Source organism: Natrix helvetica (assembly GCF_964273705.1).
Source record: "Natrix helvetica genome assembly, chromosome: Z".
Lineage (NCBI taxonomy): Eukaryota > Metazoa > Chordata > Lepidosauria > Squamata > Natricidae > Natrix > Natrix helvetica.
Window position 1 is genome coordinate 19,756,762 of NC_138554.1, and position 22,284 is coordinate 19,779,045.

The window sequence follows — 22,284 nt, forward strand, 5'->3', positions numbered from 1 at the left end:
CATGATAGCATTCCAATATTTGAGGGGCTGCCACAGAGAGAAGGGAGTCAAGCTATTTTCCAAAACACCTGAAAGATAGAGAATGAATAATGGATAGAAATGGATCAAGAAGAGATTGAACCTAGAAATAAGGGGGGAAAATTCTGACAGTGAGAACAATCAACCAATGGAACAGAAATTGCCTTCTGAAGTTGTGGGAGCTTCATCTCTGGAAGCTTTCAAGAAGAGACTGGGCTACCATCTGTCAAAAATGGTGTAGGGTCTCCTGCTTGGGCAGAGGGTTGAATTAGATGACTTACAAGGTCCCTTCCAACTCTGTTAATCTGTAAAAATGTTTTCAAGGAAAAAACTAAGGAAGCACCTTTGGGAATGAACCAATTGGCTTGTGAATTCCTCTAGATTGGACACCTTTTCTGACTGGGTATCTATCTAATTTGCAACCATTATTGCTCAATGCTCAACTGGATTTTCTTCTCTTTTTTTCCCTTCCAGCTTGGATTCTTCAAAAGACAGTACAAGCAGATGATAGAGGCAGCAGATAATGAGGTGGCTGGAAGTCCACCAGAAACCAGCACCCCTTCTGATGCTACCAAAGGATAAATGTCTATGGAGATTCTCAATCATCCAGGTCATGGTTGTCCCAAATCTGCTTTTTCAAAATACAACTGGGCTTTCTTTGTTTTTGCTTGAAGTCGTTTCACTTCTCATCCAAGAAGCTACTTCAGTTCCTAATGAATCAGAAATTAAGAAGAACAGAATAGAAAAGAAAATATGGAATAGAATAGAATAGAAAAAAAGGAATGGATTGGAATAGAATAGAAATCAGAGAGGAGAGGAAGGGAGGGAGGAGAAAAGAGGAGAGGAGAGGACATTAAGTGTTTGACAGAGTGTGAACATGGGGCGAGGGGGAACCTATCTTGGATGAGAAGCAAAAAGTCTTTAAGCAAAAATGAAGAAAGTCGAGCTGCCTTTTGAAAAAGCACCATTGGGACTACCAAAGGATAATCAGTGACACTGAAAAAAGTGACATAAAAATCGTCACACTCACGACCGTTGTAGCATCCCCCATATTTACATGATCAGAAATCCAGAAACTTGGCAACTCATATTTATGATGGTTGCAATACATGCACTTTTCTCTGACCTTCTGACAAACCAAATCAACAGGGAAGCCAGATTCACTTAACAACTGTGTTACTAAAATAACAACTGCAGGGATTCACTTAACAACTGTGGTAAAAAAGGTCACAAAATGGGGCAAAATTCACCTAAGAACTATCTCACTTAGCAACAGATTGTGGTTGTAAGTTGAAGATTACCTGCATTTAAGGAGCATGCCGATGAAGACTTTCAGTAATTCCAGGTAGAGTTGTTTTGAAATTGAATCGGGGCAATTGGAGTTGTGTTCTTGTTGGTTCAAAATGTTTGCGGTAGTCTCAGAAAATTGGTTAGGGCAACCCCATCTATGTTTTAAGGTAAAGGATTTAGGACCTGTAACATTTACTTACCAACAACTCTCTGCCTACTCACCCAACAAACCTATCCAGATGAGGTGAGAAAATGAAACCTCCCTGGAGAACGTCTATGGCAAGGGTGTCAAACTCAAGGCCCGCGGGCTGATTCAGCCCATGGGGTGCTTAGATCTGGCCCACAGGGCTGCCCTGGAAATAGTGAAGGACTGGCCTCTGCCAGCAAAAATGGGGCGCGGGAGGGCCGGGAGCTCTCTTTTTGCTGGCAGAGGGCTGGAGGAGGCATTGTTTGGCGCTCTTCCTGGTCTCGCCTTCCTCTGCTGGAGACAATAGATTCCCGCCGGAGCCACCACAGGCGCCCCCAACATGAGTGATGTCAAACTGGCCATGCTCACCCTGGCCATGACCCCCCATCCCCCCCAAGGTCAAGCACAACCCTGACGCAGCCCTCAATGAAATTGGGTTTGATGCCCCTGATTTATGAGGTTCCCCTAACCCAGGGGTCCTCAAACCCTGGGACTGGGACCGGTCCATGGCATGCCAGAAATTAGTCCACGTGACCAAGCAAAGCAGGATGCTGGTAGCCCATGAAACCATACTCCCTTTGGTCCATGGAAAAACCTCTCTCCATGGAACCGATCCCTGGTGCCCAAGAGGTTGGGGGTAGAGGCAATCAACTTGCTTAGACCAAAGAAACTACTTGGACAAGCAGTGAAACATTTCAAACCAACAACAACAGATTCAGTTGCCATGACTCAACTTCCAGTATATATAAGGAGGTTTAAGAAAAGGATAAATCATGCTAGTAAACATGCCTGTTTTGATATTTAACATGTATGGTCATATTAAGAAGCATCACCCAGCTGCAGGTTCTCAGTGGATGAAGAACATAGAAAATTAATGAATGAAATACTATATTACTGGTTACGTTCCTTTGTAAGCATGTGTTTTGGGAGAAAATAGACCTATCGCCGCTCAACGGTTGGACAAACGGCATATAAATTTCATAAACAAACAAAGAAAGAATTGTGGATTAGGTTCTGATCCCTTGGTCCTGATGAGGAGCAAAATCAAACTTACACTAGAAAGGAGAAATTGCACAGGCAGTCAAAAGCCTGTGTTCATTGGTGCAAGTGACACCTCTGTTTTTTTTTCTTCTCACTCTGGGAAAGGACCAGGGGTGGGATTCAGACGGTTCAGACTGGTTCAGGTGAACTGGATGCTAATTTTATATCTGATTCGCTGAACCGGTAATTGTAAAGACTGGCTGGCCCCACCCATCCTCCCCTTTCCTCCCAGGAGTCTCTATGTAGCCCGTTTTGGATGCCAGGCAAGTGCAGGGCCCACACGGAGGCTCTGACAGGGTGAAAAATGGGCCTCCTGCAAGTCAGGAAATCAGCCCGTTTCCAGCCTCCGGAGGGTCTCCGGAGCCCAAGGGAGGCCATTTCCATCTTCCTGGAAGCTCGAAGAAAGCCTCCAGAACTTGGGAGGGTAAAAAATGGGCCTCCAGAAGTTCCAGAAGTCCAGAAACAACCCGTTTCCGGCCTCCCGAGGACTTCCGGAGGGCCTTTGGAGCCCGGGGGAGGCCATTTTTGCTCTCCTGGAGGCTTGAGGAAAGCCTCCGGAGCCTGGGGAGGGTGAAAACACACACACACTGCTATGGTGCAGGAGGCTGCCCATAATGGCCATGGCCACCCAGCAAACCAGGCAGAGAACCAGTTGCTAAGATTTTTGAATCCCATCCCTGGAAAAGAACAATGAGCAAACCTCACTTTGCCTCCCTCCTGTTAGTCATCTGAAGGTCAGCAGACTGACACCTTATCTTGTCTGCCTTCATGGTCAAATGAATTAAGTAAAATTGGGCTTTGTAGAATATGGAAACAGAAGCGAAATGGCCCAAATTTTTTCAGTAGCAATTAGGGATTTTGCATCTCCTTCAGCAGAACCTGGATAAGTGCTCTTTTGTACTCAAAATCTGGCCATTTGGTAGCACTATCCACAAACTCCTTTGAAATAACATGAATACTCTGTGTTCAGTGAAATGCGTTTTATTGACAGACGGACACCTGTCTCAAATATGTGTTGAACAGTCATAACTCTTTCTCCTCACTAAGAGAGAGAGGAAGCCAGTAAGCAGAAGAAGAAGTTAATAGGGTCTCAGTGATGGCTGCCCACGTCTTCGTAGCCGGTGGGTAGTGGGTTGGTGTGGGGATTGTGAAAGAAAGAGTGATTTCCATCACCCCACGGATAAGCCTAAAATAAATAAGAGAAAAAGGGAATACAGAAAGAAAGCTCGCTGGGGAGACACATCAGGATAGGCTATGGAGAGGAGGTCAGAAAAGTTAAGATGGAATCCATGATGGGAGTCACACCCCTTTTTAATTTATGTCATGCATGTGATGAATATTCTACAAGGGGGTGTGGCTTCAATTGTGGGCCATGGGCGCCATCTTGATTTTTTTTTTTTTTATAATCCCTCATGAACATTGTACCACAAACCCACCAATTTGCCCTTGCCTCTGGATCTTAATATAGATAGTTATTTGCCCTTATCAACAATTGCTTAAATATCAGTACCTCAGCTGAAAACCCATCACAACATAGCAAGCAACTGAATACTGGTAATCCTAGAATTACAGCTAGTGACCATTCGAAGTTAACATAGCACTGAAAAAAGTGACTTATCGGTTTTTCACACTTATGACCATTGCAGCATCTCCATGGTCACAAGTTCAAAATTCAGGTGCTTGGCACCTGGCATGTATTTATGATAGTTATACTGTCCTGGGGTCATGTGACCACCATTTCTAACCTTCCCAACTGGCTTCCGATAAGCAAAGCCAATGAGGGAAGCCAGATTTGCTTAATGACTGCATGATTCACTTAACAACTGTGGCAAAAAATATGGTTAAATGGGGCGAAACTCACTTAGCTACTGCTTTGTTTATCAGTGGGAATTCTGGGCCAAATTGTGACCGTAAATCAAGAATTACCTGTATATAAAAATCCAGATCACCCAGAAAAATAAAAGGGCTATTCAGTTAATACCAGGGGTGAAATCCTCCCAGTTCAGCCCAGTTCGACCGAACCAGTAGGAATGATTGTCCTTGGTTCTGTGAACCGGTAATTAAAAAAAAAAAGCTTCCAAGGATCTAACAGTTCAGCTATGAGCTGCACGATTGTTGGAAACTTTTCTTCTGCTTTTTAAAGCATTTTTTTTCCTGACAGTTTTGGCGAACCGGCAGGAAAAAATGCTTTAAAAAGTTTTTTTTAAAGCTTCTGACGATTGCGCAGCTCACAGCTGATCCACGCGATCACCGAAAGCTTTTTTTCCTCACTTTTCAAAGCACTTTTTTCCTGTCGGTTTTTTTTATAAAAAAAAAAAATAGGGTCCGTTTTGAGCAGAGCTTCAGAAGATGAAGCTTTAGGGCCAAAAGATTGTCCCCATCCTAATTTTAGAGGACTGGATCATTATGGGAGAAGATCTACTCTTGACTGTGCTATTAGCTTCAGAAGGAAGAAGCCCTTCACAAGTACAGCTAGAAGGCCTAAACACTTTGATTCCCTCTCCTGCTACATTTTTTTTTACCTTTGTCCGAATCCTCAGGTGGGGATATGGAATGAACTCAGGACGTTCATGGGGGTGATCTCTCTTTTTCAGCTGCACATTCAGCCAGCAGATGCCTACTGAAGGAAGTGCCACCACGAAGCTCAAGATCTTCCATAACCTAGCTAATATGCAAAAGGGAAAGACAAAATAACCAAGGCCTCAGGGCAGAGGATGCTAGATGGGTGCTAAGTTGCATTAAAAAATAGGATCTGGGCTTCCTCTGGTTAACAGAGGAGTCTTAGTGGGCAGTTAATTAAATATGAGCCAACTGGGTGAGGAGGCAGCCAAAATAGCCAATGCAATCCTAAGTTACATTATTAACAGAGGGATACAATCGAGATCAAGTGAGGTACTAATACCACTCTATAAAGTCCTAGTAAGACCATACCTAGAATATTGCACCCAGTTTTGGTCACCACACTATAAAAAAAGATGTTGAGACTCTTAGAAGAATTGCAGAGAAGAGCAACCAGGATGATTAGGGGACTGGAGACTAAAACATATGAAGAACAGCTACAGGAACTGGGCATGGCTAGTCTAGTGAAGAGAAGGATCAAGGTCAAGGTATTTAATAAAGCACCTAAAGGACAGACAAGGAATAATGGATGGAAACTGATAAAGGAGAGATTCAACCTAGAAATGAGAAAATTTTTGACAGTGAAAAAAAAATCAACCAATGGACTGGACTGCTATCTGTCAGAAATGGTGTAGGGCCGTGATGGCAAACCTACGGCATGCACGCCATAGGTGGCATGCGGAGGCATTTGTTAGGGCACGTGAGGCACTGCTCTCTCAGGTCCAGCATTCATGTGCGCACTGGCCAGCTGACTTCAGTCTTCAGGTCATGCACATAGAATTATGGGAGTGGGCACACCCACGCATGACTAACCTGCACTCCCCCCGCTTTTGTCACGCGATGGCAAAAAGGTTAGCTTAGCCATCACTGGTGTAGGGTCCCCTACTTGGGTGGGAGTTGGACTAGATAACCTACAAAGTCCCCTCCAACTCTGTTATTCTATTCGGTTAACAGCCTCCTAGCGTAACTTTAAGTCACTAACATTTTTGATTCTGAGGAAACCAGCACAGGATATTCTCAAGGTCACTCAATACATTGAAAGCCAAAATGCTTTCTCAGAAGACAAATGCTAGACAATGTCATCAATGCTACATTCCAGCTAATCTTAAAAAGGCCCAATGATTAGATAATTAAAATGTATTTCACTGGAAATACTGTTATCGGCACCTATCAATATAACTATTTTATATCGCAGGATTGCAGCTGATTAATTAATAGACAGACTTGTTTTCTTCATTTTTCTTTTATGTGGTCATTCATTTTCTCCTTTAAATCTTAAAATACATTTAAATAAAATAAAAGGCAGTGACCTCTGCTTAAGTAAAACGTTGGCAGAAGAGAGGGGAACCAGTTTGGGAGGCAGAGGACAATCTCTTATGGGACATAATGGACCAATTCTAAGGAAAATGAAGGATTTTTCAGCATTAGTTTAGAAGTGTGTATTGTTTCTCCTTAAATGAAAAGCACTGATGAAACAGGGATTTGTTCCTAAAAGGTACATAATTTTTCTATTACTATTATGTTGTACATCAAGATACAACACAAGTAACAAACAAATCTCGCTTTGATTGATGTTTGTGGGAAATTCAACTTCCAGCCAGGTATCAAGGTACCTTTAAATATCAGATCTCTCTATTTTATCTGCCCCCCCTCCATTCTTCTTCCTTGATTCTGTTATTCCCAGGCATTGTTGGATTTATTGTTAACATAACAGTGGTCATCTACTAAATAGTAGTTACTAAGTTCACTTACCACTAGATCCTTCTCCATGGCCAGCTGCTGCTGTAGCAAAATTCCTTGTCTGGGCCACCTGTTGAGCAATTCTCCACCTGGGAATCATTCTGGAAACTCAAGGACTTTTGTATAGCAGATCTAACGGAGACCTTGAGTTCTTCCCTGTGGCTGGTCACTGTCTTTGCTGGGTCAAGGCCTTCCTTTCCAACTGCTCTTTCACTCACACGTCTCCCTCCTCCTTGGGCCTGACGGTTGTGTCCATCTGACCCCATTTGGCCAATGAAGTTGAGACAGAAACCCAACCCAGTTTGGAGCTTCTATCGCAAGGCTATCACCCAACCCAGGACGAAGAGCCAACTTCTCACTTAGATAGGCATGAGACCCGGGAACTAACAATCCTCCCTTCCCTACAGTGGATTTCAGGGTCTATTTATAAACCAAGCAGAAAGCAAATGCAGAATGTCCAGTCTCCAAAACAGATCAGCAGGGGAGGTATTATTAGAGTAAGCGCTTAAAATGTTCTAGTAGAACATGAGTGAATTTGCAGCCTGTTGCAAGCAAAGACTGATGATATGTGCTCATTGGAGTTTTATACAGCTAGTCCTCCACTTACAACGGGTCATTTAGTGACTGTTCAAAGTTACAACGGCACCGGATAGAGTGATTTATGACCATTTTGCAAAGTTATAACCTTTGCAGCCTCCCCATGGTCATGCGATCAAAATTCAGGTGATTGACAAAATGGTTCACATTTATGACAGATGTAGAATCCCCGGGTCATGTGATTGCCTTTTGTGATCTTCCGACAAAGAAAGTCAATGGGAAAACCAGATTCACCTAACAACTGGATTACTAACTTAACAACTTCAGTGAGTCATTTAACAATCGTGACAAGAAATATTGTACAAATGGGGCAAAACTCACTTAACAAAGGTCTCGTGTAATCACATAAATGTTGAACTAAATTGCGGTCGTAAATCCAGGACTATCTGTGTGGGTGGAAAATTGAAAAGCTCTCAGTCCAGCTGGCTGCGGAATTCTGGGAGCTCAAGTCTAGATATCTTTAAGCTGCCAAGGTTGAGAAACACTGTTCCAGGTGGCTGATTTCGCAGGCAGCATTTGGATTGATAATTCTGGGTATCAATGAATGTGGTATGAATGGTATAAGATCTCCTACCATGGGCAGGGGGTTGGACTAGAAGACCTCCAAGGTACCTTCCAATCTTATAATTCTATGTTCTATGAGACATTTAGGGTCAATAGAATTGAGATCAGGGGTGAAACGCTACCAGTTCGTGCCAGTTATATAATAATAATAATAATAAATATTTATTTCTTAGCCGCACCCTCTCCCGAAGGACTCGGGGCGGCGTACAATGAAACATATGAAATAAATATGTGGACAAAACAAACATATAACAGAGACATATACCGAGACATACACAAGGAGGAGGTCGGCTGATAAATAAAACAATTAAAATACAGTATTTAAAAACCCCTAGATAATTAAATATAATTAAAATACCCAGTAAAAACCCGTCAGGAGCGATATGGTTAGATCAAAGTTGAGCCAGGCCAGCTGCTTGGAATAGGTGGGAATAGGTGGAATAGGTTCGCCCGAACCGGTAGTAAAAATGCTACTCGTTCGCCCGAACAGGTAGTAAAAAAATGTTTTGAAAAGTTTTTTTTAAAGTTCCCATGATCGCAAAAGCATGCCCACCAAGCCACGCCCACAGAACCGGTAGGGAAAATTTTTACATTTCACTTAAGACCGCTTTGTTGGTGGCCAAATCATTCCCAGAAAATAGCAGCATCCAGAATTTGACTAAGTGGTTTTCTTTTCTTTTCTTTTTTTTAAAGAAAAGGTGCTTCTGTCAGCTTTTCCCTATTTTTCTTATTACAAATATTACCTTAACAGTGTTCCCTCACTCCCTTTTTAAAAAGTTACATAGGTGCTTAATGAAATCCTCCATGTGTTACTGTTTCAAAAAGTTGTCTGGGAAATTAGAGTGCTGTGCGCCATGAATCCAAAAATGATTGCTTCCCACAATGCAAGCTGATTGCAAAAAAAATAAAGCTAATGCTCTGAATTGACTGATCTGTGCAGCTTGCTAACTTAAGAGGCCACTGCTGTGTTCTGCTGACCCCTGGCGGAACAATGTAGTTTTGCTCCCTGGAAAAAAGCAATGGCAAACATTAAAATAATTTTTATTTGTTTCAAATAATTAATTTTTTAGTACTTTGGGAGGGAGACATGACTGCTTTAACTATGTATACAACATTTTGTGTATCCCACTGGCTACTTTCAGGCATTACCAACTATATCCCCTACTTCTGAGCATTGCTATTACTTATACCAACTACTACTAAAACTTGTATCTGTTTCTCTGTCACCTTCAATTAGTAAAAATAATGCATCACAACATTTTTTGAATCAAGGTCCCTCAAATTTGCTAACTTAAAGAATGTGTACCAACCTGGGACCTGCTGTTGCTCCTATGGAACAACTCAGTGGACCTGCTGATGGACTTTTGAGAACCTAATCAATGGATCCATTGATGGACTTTTGAGAAGCTAAGAAGCAAAGCTAAGAAATAGAAGTCCAGAACATCTGAAAAGATTCCGTAAGTGTCAGAGTATATTCATAGACTGGAATAGACATGGCAACAGATCAGCCAATGGGGATTGTTTGGATAGACATGGCAACAGGTCAGCCAATGGGGACAGTTGGAATAGACATGGCAACAGGTCAGCCAATGGGGACTGTTTGGAAACTGAAACATAGCATTTGTTTGTCTGGGGTCATATGAAAATTTGGAGTCTGGGCGTGGCTTAGACTTGCTGAACTTTATATAAAAGTTGGTTTGGCCTCTGTAACTTTGTCAGCCTCTGTACAATATAGGGGCCTCTGTATCTCTCTACTCTGTAATGACTTGCTTCTATGAATATTGCTTCTATGTTCCTGATATTGTATGCTGAATTCTGTTGTATTGTATATAAATAAGTTTCCTATATAATTGAATCCTGCTGAAGTTCATTTGCTTGTGTGTGCTTGCTGGATGTGCTGCTGCAACAAAAAAACTCTGACAGCAAATTTATTAGGAAACAGTGTCATTGTTAGGAGGAGACAACTGTACATCTTGTGAGGGTTGGTCAACAGCATCATTATCAGCTCCGGCCTCCTCCAGCATCTGCTTGTATTGACGCTTGAAGAACCCTACCTAGAGAGAAGTAAGAGTAAGAGGAACAGAAAGCAAACATGAGATTTTCTCCTCCAGCGAAACAAGAATACCAGTCTTTAGTGCACATTTTCCCAATTTTGGCAAATTTAAGACTTTAACTCCCAGAATTCTCCATCCAATCTTGCTGGAATTCTGGGGGTTTAAGTCCACGTATCTTAAAGTTGCCGAAGTTGGGAAACCCTGCCTTAGTGCTTAAGAGAGTTGGCAAGTCTCAGAGCAGAAGTGGTTTGCTACCGGTTTGCAATGGTTTGGGCGAACCGGTAGTGAAATGTTGGTCTGGGTCGCAGAACCGGCAGCGACCCAGGCTGGCCACACCTCCGAACCGGTTACCCGGTTGCCGCTGCCAGCATGTTTTTTTTTTGTCCTTTTTTAATATTCTGCGCATGCGCAGAACTATTTACAAGCAACTGTGCACGCGTGCACAGCGCATGCGAAGCGAGCTGTTAGTAACGCTGGCAGCAACCCCACCCCTGACTCGGAGGGTTATGAAAACCACACCTTGACATTTGATTCCTATCTCCAAGAAGGGTTGATGAACTCCCTTAATGAGAAATCCTTTGAACAGGCAGGCGTGATTGCAGAACCTAATTGGGAGGGGTTGCAAGAACTCCATTCTCTACCCTTTCCCTCCCCAGGTTCCCCACTTCACCTTATACAAAGCTGCAGCTGACAGAGCTAGAAGGACTAAGCCCCCAAAAGAGCTGCCAATGATAGCAGGGAAGCTGTTGTAGATCTCGATCCGCTCCACCACTGTCTGCACCTGGGAATGGCGGGAAAGACATTGTCTTAGAAGTTGGACACAGTCTGACAGCCCAGGCACCCAGGCGTCAAGGTCCGGTTTTAGCCTTCAGGCATCACTTTTCTCCAAGGGTTGGGAAAGAAAGTCCGAGGCTCAGCTTCCCGTCCATGCCCCACATCACCCCCTTCTTCTTTACCTGAGTTTGTGGAAAGCCCTCTGGCTGTGTGTATTTTCTGTTGTTATAAGAAATCTGTGCGGAGCTCACCAAAATGATTTTCTTCTGTTGGATCTGGAAGAGAGATTCATTATTTTTGAAAGATGATAGGCTATTTGTGGAGGAGGAGGAGGAGGAGGAGGAGGAGGAGGAGGGGCAGGGGGAGGAAGCGGAGGAGGAAAAGCAAGAAGCAGAAGCAGCAGCAGAAGAAGAAGAAGAAGAAGAGGGCGAGGAGGAGGAGAGGAAGAGGAGGAGAAAGAAGAAAAAGAGGAGAAGGAGAAAGAAAAAGAAGAGGAGGAGGAGGAGGAAGAGGAGGAAGAAGAAGAAGAGGAGAAGGAGAGGAAGAGGAAGAGGAGGAAGAAGAAGAAGAGGAGGAGGAGGGGAAGAGGAAGAGGAAGAAGAGGAGGAGGAGGAGGAGGAGGAAGAGGAGGAAGAGAAAGAAGAGGAAGAAGAAGAGGAGGAGAGGAAAAGGAGGAGGAAGAGGAGGAAGAAGAAGAAGAGGAGGAGGAGGGGAAGAGGAAGAGGAAGAAGAGGAGGAGGAGGAGGAGGAGGAAGAGGAGGAAGAGAAAGAAGAGGAAGAAGAAGAGGAGGAGGAGGGGCAGGGGGAGGAAGAGGAGGAGGAAAAGCAAGAAGCAGAAGCAGCAGAAGTAGCAGAAGCAGCAGCAGCAGCAGAAGGAGAAGAGGGCGAGGAGGAGGAGAGGAAGAGGAGGAGGAAGAAGAAGAAAAAGAGGAGAAGGAGAAAGAAAAAGAAGAGGAGGAGGAGGAGGAAGAGGAGGAAGAAGAAGAAGAGGAGGAGGAGAGGAAGAGGAAGAGGAGGAGGAGGGGAAGAGGAGGAGGAGGGGAAGAGGAAGAGGAAGAAGAGGAGGAGGAGGAGGAAGAGGAGGAAGAGAAAGAAGAGGAAGAAGAAGAGGAGGAGAGGAAAAGGAGGAGGAAGAGGAGGAAGAGGAAGAAGAGGAAGAAGAAGAGGAGGAGGAGGGGCAGGGGGAGGAAGCGGAGGAGGAAAAGCAAGAAGCAGAAGCAGCAGCAGAAGAAGAAGAAGAAGAAGAAGAAGAGGGCGAGGAGGAGGAGAGGAAGAGGAGGAGAAAGAAGAAAAAGAGGAGAAGGAGAAAGAAAAAGAAGAGGAGGAGGAGGAGGAAGAGGAGGAAGAAGAAGAAGAGGAGAAGGAGAGGAAGAGGAAGAGGAGGAAGAAGAAGAAGAGGAGGAGGAGGGGAAGAGGAAGAGGAAGAAGAGGAGGAGGAGGAGGAGGAGGAAGAGGAGGAAGAGAAAGAAGAGGAAGAAGAAGAGGAGGAGAGGAAAAGGAGGAGGAAGAGGAGGAAGAGGAAGAAGAGGAGGAGGAGGGGAAGAGGAAGAAGAGGAGGAGGAGGAAGAGGAGGAAGAGAAAGAAGAGGAAGAAGAGGAAGAAGAAGAGGAGTTGGAGTGGCAGGGGTAGGAAGAGGAGGAGGAAAAGCAAGAAGCAGAAGCAGCAGAAGTAGCAGAAGCAGCAGCAGCAGCAGAAGGAGAAGAGGGCGAGGAGGAGGAGAGGAAGAGGAGGAGGAAGAAGAAGAAAAAGAGGAGAAGGAGAAAGAAAAAGAAGAGGAGGAGGAGGAGGAAGAGGAGGAAGAAGAAGAAGAGGAGAAGGAGAGGAAGAGGAAGAGGAGGAGGAGGGGCAGAGGAGGAGGAGAGGAAGAGGAAGAAGAGGAGGAGGAGGAGGAAGAGGAGGAAGAGAAAGAAGAGGAAGAAGAAGAGGAGGAGAGGAAAAGGAGGAGGAAGAGGAGGAAGAGGAAGAAGAGGAAGAAGAAGAGGAGGAGGAGGGGCAGGGGGAGGAAGCGGAGGAGGAAAAGCAAGAAGCAGAAGCAGCAGCAGCAGAAGAAGAAGAAGAAGAAGAAGAAGAGGGCGAGGAGGAGGAGAGGAAGAGGAGGAGAAAGAAGAAAAAGAGGAGAAGGAGAAAGAAAAAGAAGAGGAGGAGGAGGAGGAAGAGGAGGAAGAAGAAGAGGAGGAGAAGGAGGGGAAGAGGAAGAGGAGGAAGAAGAAGAAGAGGAGGAGGAGGGGAAGAGGAAGAGGAAGAAGAGGAGGAGGAGGAGGAGGAGGAAGAGAAAGAAGAGGAAGAAGAAGAGGAGGAGAGGAAAAGGAGGAGGAAGAGGAGGAAGAAGAAGAAGAGGAGGAGGAGGGGAAGAGGAAGAGGAAGAAGAGGAGGAGGAGGAAGAGGAGGAAGAGAAAGAAGAGGAAGAAGAGGAAGAAGAAGAGGAGGAGGAGGGGCAGGGGGAGGAAGAGGAGGAGGAAAAGCAAGAAGCAGAAGCAGCAGAAGTAGCAGAAGCAGCAGCAGCAGCAGAAGGAGAAGAGGGCGAGGAGGAGGAGAGGAAGAGGAGGAGGAAGAAGAAGAAAAAGAGGAGAAGGAGAAAGAAAAAGAAGAGGAGGAGGAGGAGGAAGAGGAGGAAGAAGAAGAAGAGGAGAAGGAGAGGAAGAGGAAGAGGAGGAGGAGGGGAAGAGGAGGAGGAGGGGAAGAGGAAGAGGAAGAAGAGGAGGAGGAGGAGGAAGAGGAGGAAGAGAAAGAAGAGGAAGAAGAAGAGGAGGAGAGGAAAAGGAGGAGGAAGAGGAGGAAGAGGAAGAAGAGGAAGAAGAAGAGGAGGAGGAGGGGCAGGGGGAGGAAGAGGAGGAGGAAAAGCAAGAAGCAGAAGCAGCAGAAGAAGAAGAAGAAGAAGAAGAAGAAGAGGGCGAGGAGGAGGAGAGGAAGAGGAGGAGAAAGAAGAAAAAGAGGAGAAGGAGAAAGAAAAAGAAGAGGAGGAGGAGGAGGAAGAGGAGGAAGAAGAAGAAGAGGAGAAGGAGAGGAAGAGGAAGAGGAGGAAGAAGAAGAAGAGGAGGAGGAGGGGAAGAGGAAGAGGAAGAAGAGGAGGAGGAGGAGGAGGAGGAAGAGGAGGAAGAGAAAGAAGAGGAAGAAGAAGAGGAGGAGAGGAAAAGGAGGAGGAAGAGGAGGAAGAGGAAGAAGAGGAGGAGGAGGGGAAGAGGAAGAGGAAGAAGAGGAGGAGGAGGAAGAGGAGGAAGAGAAAGAAGAGGAAGAAGAGGAAGAAGAAGAGGAGGAGGAGTGGCAGGGGTAGGAAGAGGAGGAGGAAAAGCAAGAAGCAGAAGCAGCAGAAGTAGCAGAAGCAGCAGCAGCAGCAGAAGGAGAAGAGGGCGAGGAGGAGGAGAGGAAGAGGAGGAGGAAGAAGAAGAAAAAGAGGAGAAGGAGAAAGAAAAAGAAGAGGAGGAGGAGGAGGAAGAGGAGGAAGAAGAAGAAGAGGAGAAGGAGAGGAAGAGGAGGAGGAGGAGGAGGGGCAGAGGAGGAGGAGAGGAAGAGGAAGAAGAGGAGGAGGAGGAGGAAGAGGAGGAAGAGAAAGAAGAGGAAGAAGAAGAGGAGGAGAGGAAAAGGAGGAGGAAGAGGAGGAAGAGGAGGAAGAGGAAGAAGAAGAGGAGGAGGAGGGGCAGGGGGAGGAAGAGGAGGAGGAAAACCAAGAAGCAGAAGCAGCAGCAGCAGCAGAAGAAGAAGAGGGCGAGGAGGAAGAGGAGGAAGAAGAGGAGGAGGAGGAAGAGGAGGAAGAGAAAGAAAAGGAAGAAGAAGAGGAGGAGGAGAGGAAAAGGAGGAGGAGGAGGAAGAGGAAGAAGAAGAAGAAGAAGAAGAAGAAGAAGAAGAAGAGGAAGAGGAAGAGGAAGAGGAAGAGGAAGAGGAAGAGGAAGAGGAAGAGGAAGAGGAAGAGGAAGAGGAGGAGGAGAAGGAGGAGGAGGAGGAGGAGCAGCAGCAGCAGCAGCAGCAGCAGCAGCAGCAGCAGCAAGATTTAACTGGAAATCCTCTTCCACACAAAAATTTGGTAATTTCCCCCCAAAGACTTGGCTGTTTATCTCAGTCTGGGACTCAGAATGTGTTAAGGGCCCCGTTACTTCGCTTTACTATTATTGGATTAATCATCGTGGCTGCTATTATTTTATGGATACTTTTATTGCTTCAATGTTTTTAAATTGTTTTAGCATTGTAAGCCAGAATCACTTGGTTGAGGTGAGCAGCTATCAAATAAATAAATACATAAATGAGACTTTTCTAGACTTGGCCTGGAGCTGTTTTGTGTATATCTCACACTTCAAGAAACGCAGCCTCTGTACCTGGGATGTCCAATTGAAATTGATGTCTCCTTCGATCCTGAACTCCAGTGGCCTTTCGTGTATCTTCAGTGACAAAACCGTGCAGTGGATGATTTTGCAAGAAGCAATGGAACAGTCCTGGGGGGATGGAGAGAGAATAAAAAAGATAAGGCCACGATAAGGCCAAAGTGGGGGAATCATACAAGGGCAAAATGACTCTTGACAAATTGCAATTCTGCAATAGTAGTCTAAAATTAAATCCAAAACTATCTTTATAAATTAGATTATTTCCTCAAAACTATGTAGTTCCTGCCTCAGGATTGTCATATTTATTTATGTAGCATATTTTATTTATTTATTTAGTCAAGGGTGTATTAGATAACATGTATGTATAAACATAATTTTGAATACATGAAATGGATACAAATAAAAAAGAACATTAGGACAGGGACAGGTAGGCACATTGGTGCGCTTATGCACGCCCCTTACAGACCTCTTAGGAATGAGGTGAGGTCAACAGTAGACAGTCTGGGGTTGAAGTTTTGGGGGGTTTGGGGAAGAAACCACAGAGTCAGGTAGTACATTCCAGGCATTGTTGTCGAAGTTGTATTTTCTGCAATCAATGGAGCAGTTAACCTTAAGTTTCTATCTATTGTGTGCTCATGTATTGTTGTGGTTGAAGCAGTCATTGATAGGTAGGACATTATAGCAGATAATTTTATGTACTACACTTAGCTCAGACTGAAGGCAGCATAGTTCTAAGTTGTCTAAGGCCAAAATTTCAAGCCTGGTGTCATAAGGTATTCTGTTGCGAGCAGAGGAGTGGAGGACTCTTCTCATGAAATATCTCTGGACTCACTCAATTGTATTAATGTCCGATATGCAGTGTGGGTTCTGGACAGATGAGCTGTACTCAAGAATTGGTCTAGCAAATGTTTTGTATGCTTTGGTTAGCAGTACAATATTACCAGAGAAGAAGTTACGCAAGATTAGGTTAACAAGTCTTATTGCCTTTTTGGCAATGTTATTACAGTGGGCTCTGGCACTTAGATCATTAGATATGAGTACTCCAAGGTCCTTGACAGAGTGGGGGTGTCTACGAGGTTGTGTCCACCCAGCATGTATTTTTTTTTGCCAATGTATAAGACAGAGATAATAAGACATATGGAAATTCTCATAAATCAATATACACAACTTCTCTCAGAATGAAGCTTTTCTTCCTAAAGAAAAGGACCAGCATGCTCACCAACTGTAGTGGTGCCTCATCTGCCAGAAGATTCTTAGGTCCTGAAGTTTCTCTCTCCAAGACACATGTGGCCACTTCGGGCTGCAGAAAAAGAGTGGTCCAGCCATTGGTAACAGAAGGTGGATGGATCATGGAGCAGAAGACAAATGGTGACATCTTTTGCTTCTCCTCAGTAAGAACCAGTGGTGGGTTCCGGATCCTGGTGCAACCAGTATGGTGCAACAGGGTCCGGTGTCCACCACATGAACGTGTGCAGCAGGTATACACATGTGTGCAGTGTGCGCATGCATCCTTACCTCCGGCGACGCTCCAGCTGCTCGGTGGAGCATTGCACAGGCGCCATACGCTCCATGCACATGCGCTGAAGCACCAAAGAGCTCAAATACAGGTAAGAAGGGTGGGAGGGGGGTCCCTCTTAGCACCGTACTGGAACGGTACCCTATGCTCCCGGCAGGCACTAGTACGCCCATACCGGGCATACCCCCTGCAATCCACCACTGGCAAGACCTTTGCTTCTTCAAACCGTACTTCCAAATGAGTTCCAGAAGCTGGGAGAAGAATCTTCAATTAGGTTTTGTAGACCCTCAGGTCTTTAGCAGAGTCTCAACCAAAGGATTTCTTTAAAACAAAGCAGGAACCTGGTTCTCATTGTTGAGGGTGGAGGAGTTGTACCGATTCAACCTGATCTAAAACCACATCTTCTACAAATGCACTGAACACCCACACAGATTCCCCTTGAGGGAAGTCATCCCTCCTAAAAGACTGAAATATTTTGAGAAACATTTTAAAAGGCAGAATGTTATATTTCCCCTAAATGAGAAATGGAAATCTTAAGGGAGACAGAAACTCAGAGCTCCCTGCTTGCCCCCCAGGAGATATTTGGTGCCCATTAAGAAAGACCCCGCCAGCCTATCTACAAAACAAAAGATCTTCAGGTCCAGGATGATGAGATTATCCTTCAGGGCAAAGCTATTCAGCCACAATAGGAATTGCCAACAAGCCTCGTCAAGCAACCAAGCTTGACTCAGATAACCTACAAAATTAGCTATGACCCCTGCATAGCCCCATGGGACAGCCACCAATATCAGTACATGCTCTTGCCACAGGAACAGGAAGCTCAAGTTCAAAGCACAGAGAAGATATAAATAACCCACACTCTCCACTCCATGTGTTCAGCTGCACCAGGACCATGTGCTTGATGGTTCTGCTCCATTCAACCAGCTTTCCAATCAGCCTCCATGTTTCCAGTGTCTTTCTCCCCACTTGGAACTGAACAAGATGGACATTTCTTCCAACACCCTTTCACCAAACCATAGCTAATGAGTCAGAATGGCCCAGGATGGACAGTCTGGTGAAATGAGCCAAATCACATCACAAGGTGAAATGCTTCAATAAATTGCATCGTCAGCAACCGATCCATGGAGGCTGAATATCTCCAGCACATGTTTTCCCAGCCAGGGGGTTCTTCAGTGGAATGACCAGAAGGCCACAACAAGATAATCCAAGATAGATAGCATACCTCAGAAGGAATGACTTGGAACACATCCCAAACCGGGGTCCCTTTCAGTTTTACTGGGATCCAAAACGTCACTGTGAAAGGGATGTTTCGTTCATGAAGATTTTTCACCTGCAAAAAACAAAACAAAACAACAAATTCTGATCAAGCGTTTCCGCTAATTTTCCACCAGAAAGAGATCCTCCCTCACTTCCGGTGCTCTTCTCTAAGAAACAGAAAAGACGATCACAAAGTAGACTGTGTCCATGAGGCTGCAAGCAGGGAAGAGAAGCAAGTGGTAGGGGCTTTTAGAGGTCATCAAGCCTAACCCTTTGCTCAATGCAGGAACCATTAGAGCATCTCTAATCACGTCCCTCTTGGCTCCTCCACTTTGTCTCCAAAAGTTCCTTTCAATTAGATTATCAACCTGATAAGCAAAAGCTCCGTTCCTTCACCATTACCTTACAAATATATTTTCAGTGATGGTTTATGATTTTATTTAATTTTTTCGATCTTGCTATTCATGTGCAAAAGGACTAGCAACCTAGGTATGATCAATGATCGCTATTTTGATACAAATTAGTTCTTTGTTATATTTAAGTATTACTTTGTATTAGACTTCAAACTGAGGCTGTCACCATGGTGTAGATCAGGGGTCTACTCTAACTGGGTTGCACAGGTGGCAGGCAAACACATGCATGCACACAAAGCTTTTTTTTTGCATGAGTGACGGCCGCTTGGCCTCACACACAAAGCTCCCGTCGCTTGAGCAGTGGCCACTTGAGCTCACATGTGAAGCTCCCTTCTCACGAGCGACACATGCACTCACCACTCATACATTTCAAAGCCGAAGAGCCAGTGCTGTCCGAAGACGTCTCCGTGGTCATGTGGCTGGCATGACTAAGCACTGAAGGCGCACGGAACACTGTTACCTTCCCACCAAAGTCGTCCCTATTTTTCTACTTAGAATTTTACGGGGTTTCCTTCTGCTACGTTGGCAGCAACTGGGACAAGTAACGGGAGCTCACTCCATTACGCGGCGCTAGAGAATTGAACCGCCAAACTGCTGACCTTTCTGATTGACAAGCTGAGCATGTTAGGCACTGAGCCACCACGTCCCCTTAATATATAAGTCTTCGTATATTCAAAAATGAGAAACTTCCCATGTTCCTGATTTTTAACCAGCATCTATTCTACAACTCCAGGAATATCACCAGTGGCGGGATTCAACCGGTGTAATAATCGGTTCGCTTCATACGTGCCAAACGCGCATTGTGCGTGCACGTTGCATTTGAAATCAGCACTAAATCTTACATTTTCCTGCATCCCCAGTGAGTAAAACAGCTGAGATGCGGCAATCCACTCTGCCGCACCAATCAGCTGGGCTTCAAACAAAGGAAATATAGGACGGAATAGGGTGGGGGCGGTGGGCAGGGCCAACTGGTCGTCGGAACTACTGGTTCTCCTGAACCAGTCCAAACCGGCTGAATCTAACCCCTGAATCTCACCTATTTTGCTGCCTTAACTTAAAACACAACCCTATTTAAAGGAACGCCCTTTAAAGACGGGTGGAGACCTTAAGATGTGTGGACTTCAACTCCCAGAATTCCCTACCCCACCTTTCTCCCCTTCCCACCAACCTCCAGACTGCAGTTTCTGATGCCTTTTGCCCTTCACCTTATATCGGTGTTCAATGCTCTTTCGTGCGTCTTCCTGGCCAACGGTGAAGTTTGTATACTTGGTGGATTCCTCGCCCCTGAGAAGATTTAACAGAGAAAAGAACCTTGGTAGAAATGGCAGATTCCAAAGACAGCGTCCTTGAGGGAAGGATGAGGTTTGCAGAGCCCACATTCTGTATCCTTTTTAAAATATCACTTACATGTTGATCAGGAGGGATACAGCGTATCTGACAGGCAAAGTGGCTTCGTAACTAATGTCCTTGGTGCTGTTGCCCTCATTTTCACTGAACAAGTGGAAGAAAAAAATGATTTTAATTTCATCAGGAAACTTTAAATCTATATTATTCTATCATGTGGTGCTTTTTTACATCTCAGTCCCCATCATGCACTGTAGCAAAAATGCTTTGACATAATATATTGAATGAATCTTTAGCTACTTTTTTGATTCTCCATCTCATCTGTCTTAATATGAATCTTCCTTCATTTTTCCCAAGGGGCAGTATTCTTGAAAATTTAAAAATTTTTAATATTTCATAGCCTTGGGAGAAAAACTGAGCAAGAGACCCTCAAAATTAATACAGCTGGGTTAAAAATTAAATCCTAGTATGATAGGAACACCCTACTATAGACACATATACAGTGTTTTTTATTTCTTTGTAAATCACTCTATTTCAGCTAAAAAAAAAAATTTCTGCTGCCCTCATAATTATAAATGGGGCCAGCAGTGTTTTACCAAAAATATGATTTTTATTTATGCATTTTCAAACATTTGGTCCCTGAGGATCACAGTCTACATGTATTTATTTTCTGCTAGTACTAGATCTCCACTGAAGAGACATGTCCTCAAGAGTGGTGGTGGGGCAGTAGTTAGAATGTAGTATTGCAGGATAACTCTGCTGACTGCCAGCAGTTCAATCCTGACTGGCTCAGAATTGACTCAGCCTTCCATCCTTTGGAGGTTGGTAAAATAAGGACTCGGCTTGTTGGGGCCAATATGCTAACATTAGTAAACTGCTTAGAGTGGGCTATAAAGCACTATGAAGCAGTATATAAGTGCTATTGCTATTGCTTACATATAACACTGGGCAACCTATTTAAGTTTCATTAGTTTTCTACATATAGCAGTGAATACTCAACTGCAATAGCTTCATTGACCTCAGGGTCTTCTGTTTTTGATTTTCCTAATGAGAAATTCATAATAAATGTTCAGAGAAATCTCAGGGCACCCCAGTGAAACAGCTTGAAAGCTGTGCAGTTGAGTATCTTACACTGAAGGGTTGGCACCCAAATAATTCATATCTTGGAATAGTTAATATCAGGGGGATACTTGGTGCTCTCTGAGCATGGTTGTTTTCTTACAGACGTTTCATTACCCGAACTAGGTAACATCATCAGTGCTAGAGTTGCCTAGCATTGATGATGTTACTTAGTTTGGGTAATGAAATGTCTGCAAGAAAACAACTAAAAGAGCACCAAGGACTTCTCTACACCTACACACACACCTACACACACACCTACACACCTACACACACACACACACACACAATCATGGTCTTATTGTTGGCCACCAGCCTCCACCCTCAAAAGCAACTGAATAACGTTGACTTCTATTAACCCATAAAACCCAGGAACACGGATGATACCTGTCAGCTTTGACCACAATCTGCAGTGTGTCCCCTAGGTTAGCATCTGGGGAGACATCAAAAGTGGCAACAAAAACAGCCTGAAACATGCAAAGATGGAGAGAGTAAGAAGGGTACATCTGCAGTCTTCCTCAACTGTTGTGGCAGTCAACACAAATGAAAAAAGGAAGCAGATCCCACCTCTGCCCCACTCCAGAAAATAGGGTGGTTAATGTTACAGGTGGCATTGCGGCTGGCTTCTTCTTCCAAGGCAGGGGCTGAACGGCATTGGACTTGCGTCACCATTCTGCTGGCCTAAAATAGGGGATACATACAAAGTTTTGAGAGGTGGAATATAATTTCAGCATCACTAGGTAGCCCAGACAGCAAACACAATCAGACAAAGAAATTCTGCTTCAGTATAAAGCTACATTAACAGAATCTATCAGGTCTGAAAGTTGCAATTCTCCCACCGTCACCTTTTACAGCTTGAGGGATTAGGGAGAGTCCCTTCTGAGCCTATTGGTCCACCCAATAGGTAGCACTGGGCTATGCTTTCTCTTTTAGGGGATTGGAGGCCAGATCATATAAAGAACGGTTGCTAGAATTGGGTATGTCTAGTTTAATGAAAAGAAGGACTAGGGGAGACATGATAACAGTGTTCCAATATTTCAGGGGTTGCCACAAAGAAGAGGGAGTCAAACTATTCTCCAAGGCACCTGAGGGCAGGACAAGAAGCAATGGGTGGGAACTAATCAAGGGGAGAAGCAGAACTAAAGAGAAATTTCCTGACAGAACAATTAAAGAGTGGAGCAACTTGCCTCCAGAAATTGTGAATGCTCCAACACTGGACAATTTTAAGAAGATGTTGGATATCCATTTGTCTGAAACGGTATAGGGTTTCCTGCCTAAGCAGGGGGTTGGTCTAGAAGACCTCCAAGGTCCCTTCCAACTCTATTCTATTCCATTCCATTCAAGTCTAGTCTATATTCTATTCTATTCTATTCTATTCTATTCTATTCTATTCTATTCTATTCTATTCTATACTACTCTATTTTAGTCTAGTCTATAT

The 22,284-nt window shown here is 44.4% G+C and overlaps 3 protein-coding genes across 3 annotated transcripts in view; 1 reads left to right on the top strand and 2 right to left on the bottom strand.

Annotated features, from left to right (window-relative positions):
* Positions 1–2,574, top strand: part of LOC309401346 (integrin alpha-D-like) — a gene marked incomplete at its 5' end in the record, with an annotated part of 62,615 nt that extends 60,041 nt beyond the window's left edge. The window contains one exon of the mRNA XM_081970416.1: positions 493–2,574. Within this exon, the coding sequence (XP_081826542.1) occupies positions 493–600 (108 nt within the window). The 3' untranslated portion in view covers positions 601–2,574. The remainder of the gene's footprint in view (positions 1–492) is intronic.
* Positions 2,575–3,501: 927 nt separating this feature from the next.
* COX6A2 (cytochrome c oxidase subunit 6A2) lies at positions 3,502–7,146 on the bottom strand. Its single transcript, XM_081933878.1, has 3 exons — positions 6,908–7,146; positions 5,059–5,201; positions 3,502–3,722 (listed from the first exon to the last, which is right to left on the bottom strand). The coding sequence occupies exons 1-3, from the start codon at positions 6,993–6,995 to the stop codon at positions 3,627–3,629; spliced, it is 327 nt and encodes a 108-aa protein (XP_081790004.1). The 5' UTR covers positions 6,996–7,146; the 3' UTR covers positions 3,502–3,626.
* A 2,841-nt stretch (positions 7,147–9,987) lies between these two features.
* LOC309401347 (integrin alpha-D-like) overlaps positions 9,988–22,284 on the bottom strand; it is a gene marked incomplete at its 3' end in the record, with an annotated part of 48,012 nt that continues 35,715 nt past the window's right edge. The window contains exons 19-28 of the mRNA XM_081970417.1: positions 21,414–21,527; positions 21,234–21,313; positions 19,791–19,874; positions 19,589–19,667; positions 17,936–18,043; positions 16,417–16,497; positions 15,192–15,308; positions 11,067–11,159; positions 10,781–10,891; positions 9,988–10,110 (exon numbers count right to left, since the gene is read on the bottom strand). Of these exons, the coding sequence (XP_081826543.1) occupies positions 9,988–10,110; positions 10,781–10,891; positions 11,067–11,159; positions 15,192–15,308; positions 16,417–16,497; positions 17,936–18,043; positions 19,589–19,667; positions 19,791–19,874; positions 21,234–21,313; positions 21,414–21,527 (990 nt within the window). The remainder of the gene's footprint in view (positions 10,111–10,780; positions 10,892–11,066; positions 11,160–15,191; positions 15,309–16,416; positions 16,498–17,935; positions 18,044–19,588; positions 19,668–19,790; positions 19,875–21,233; positions 21,314–21,413; positions 21,528–22,284) is intronic.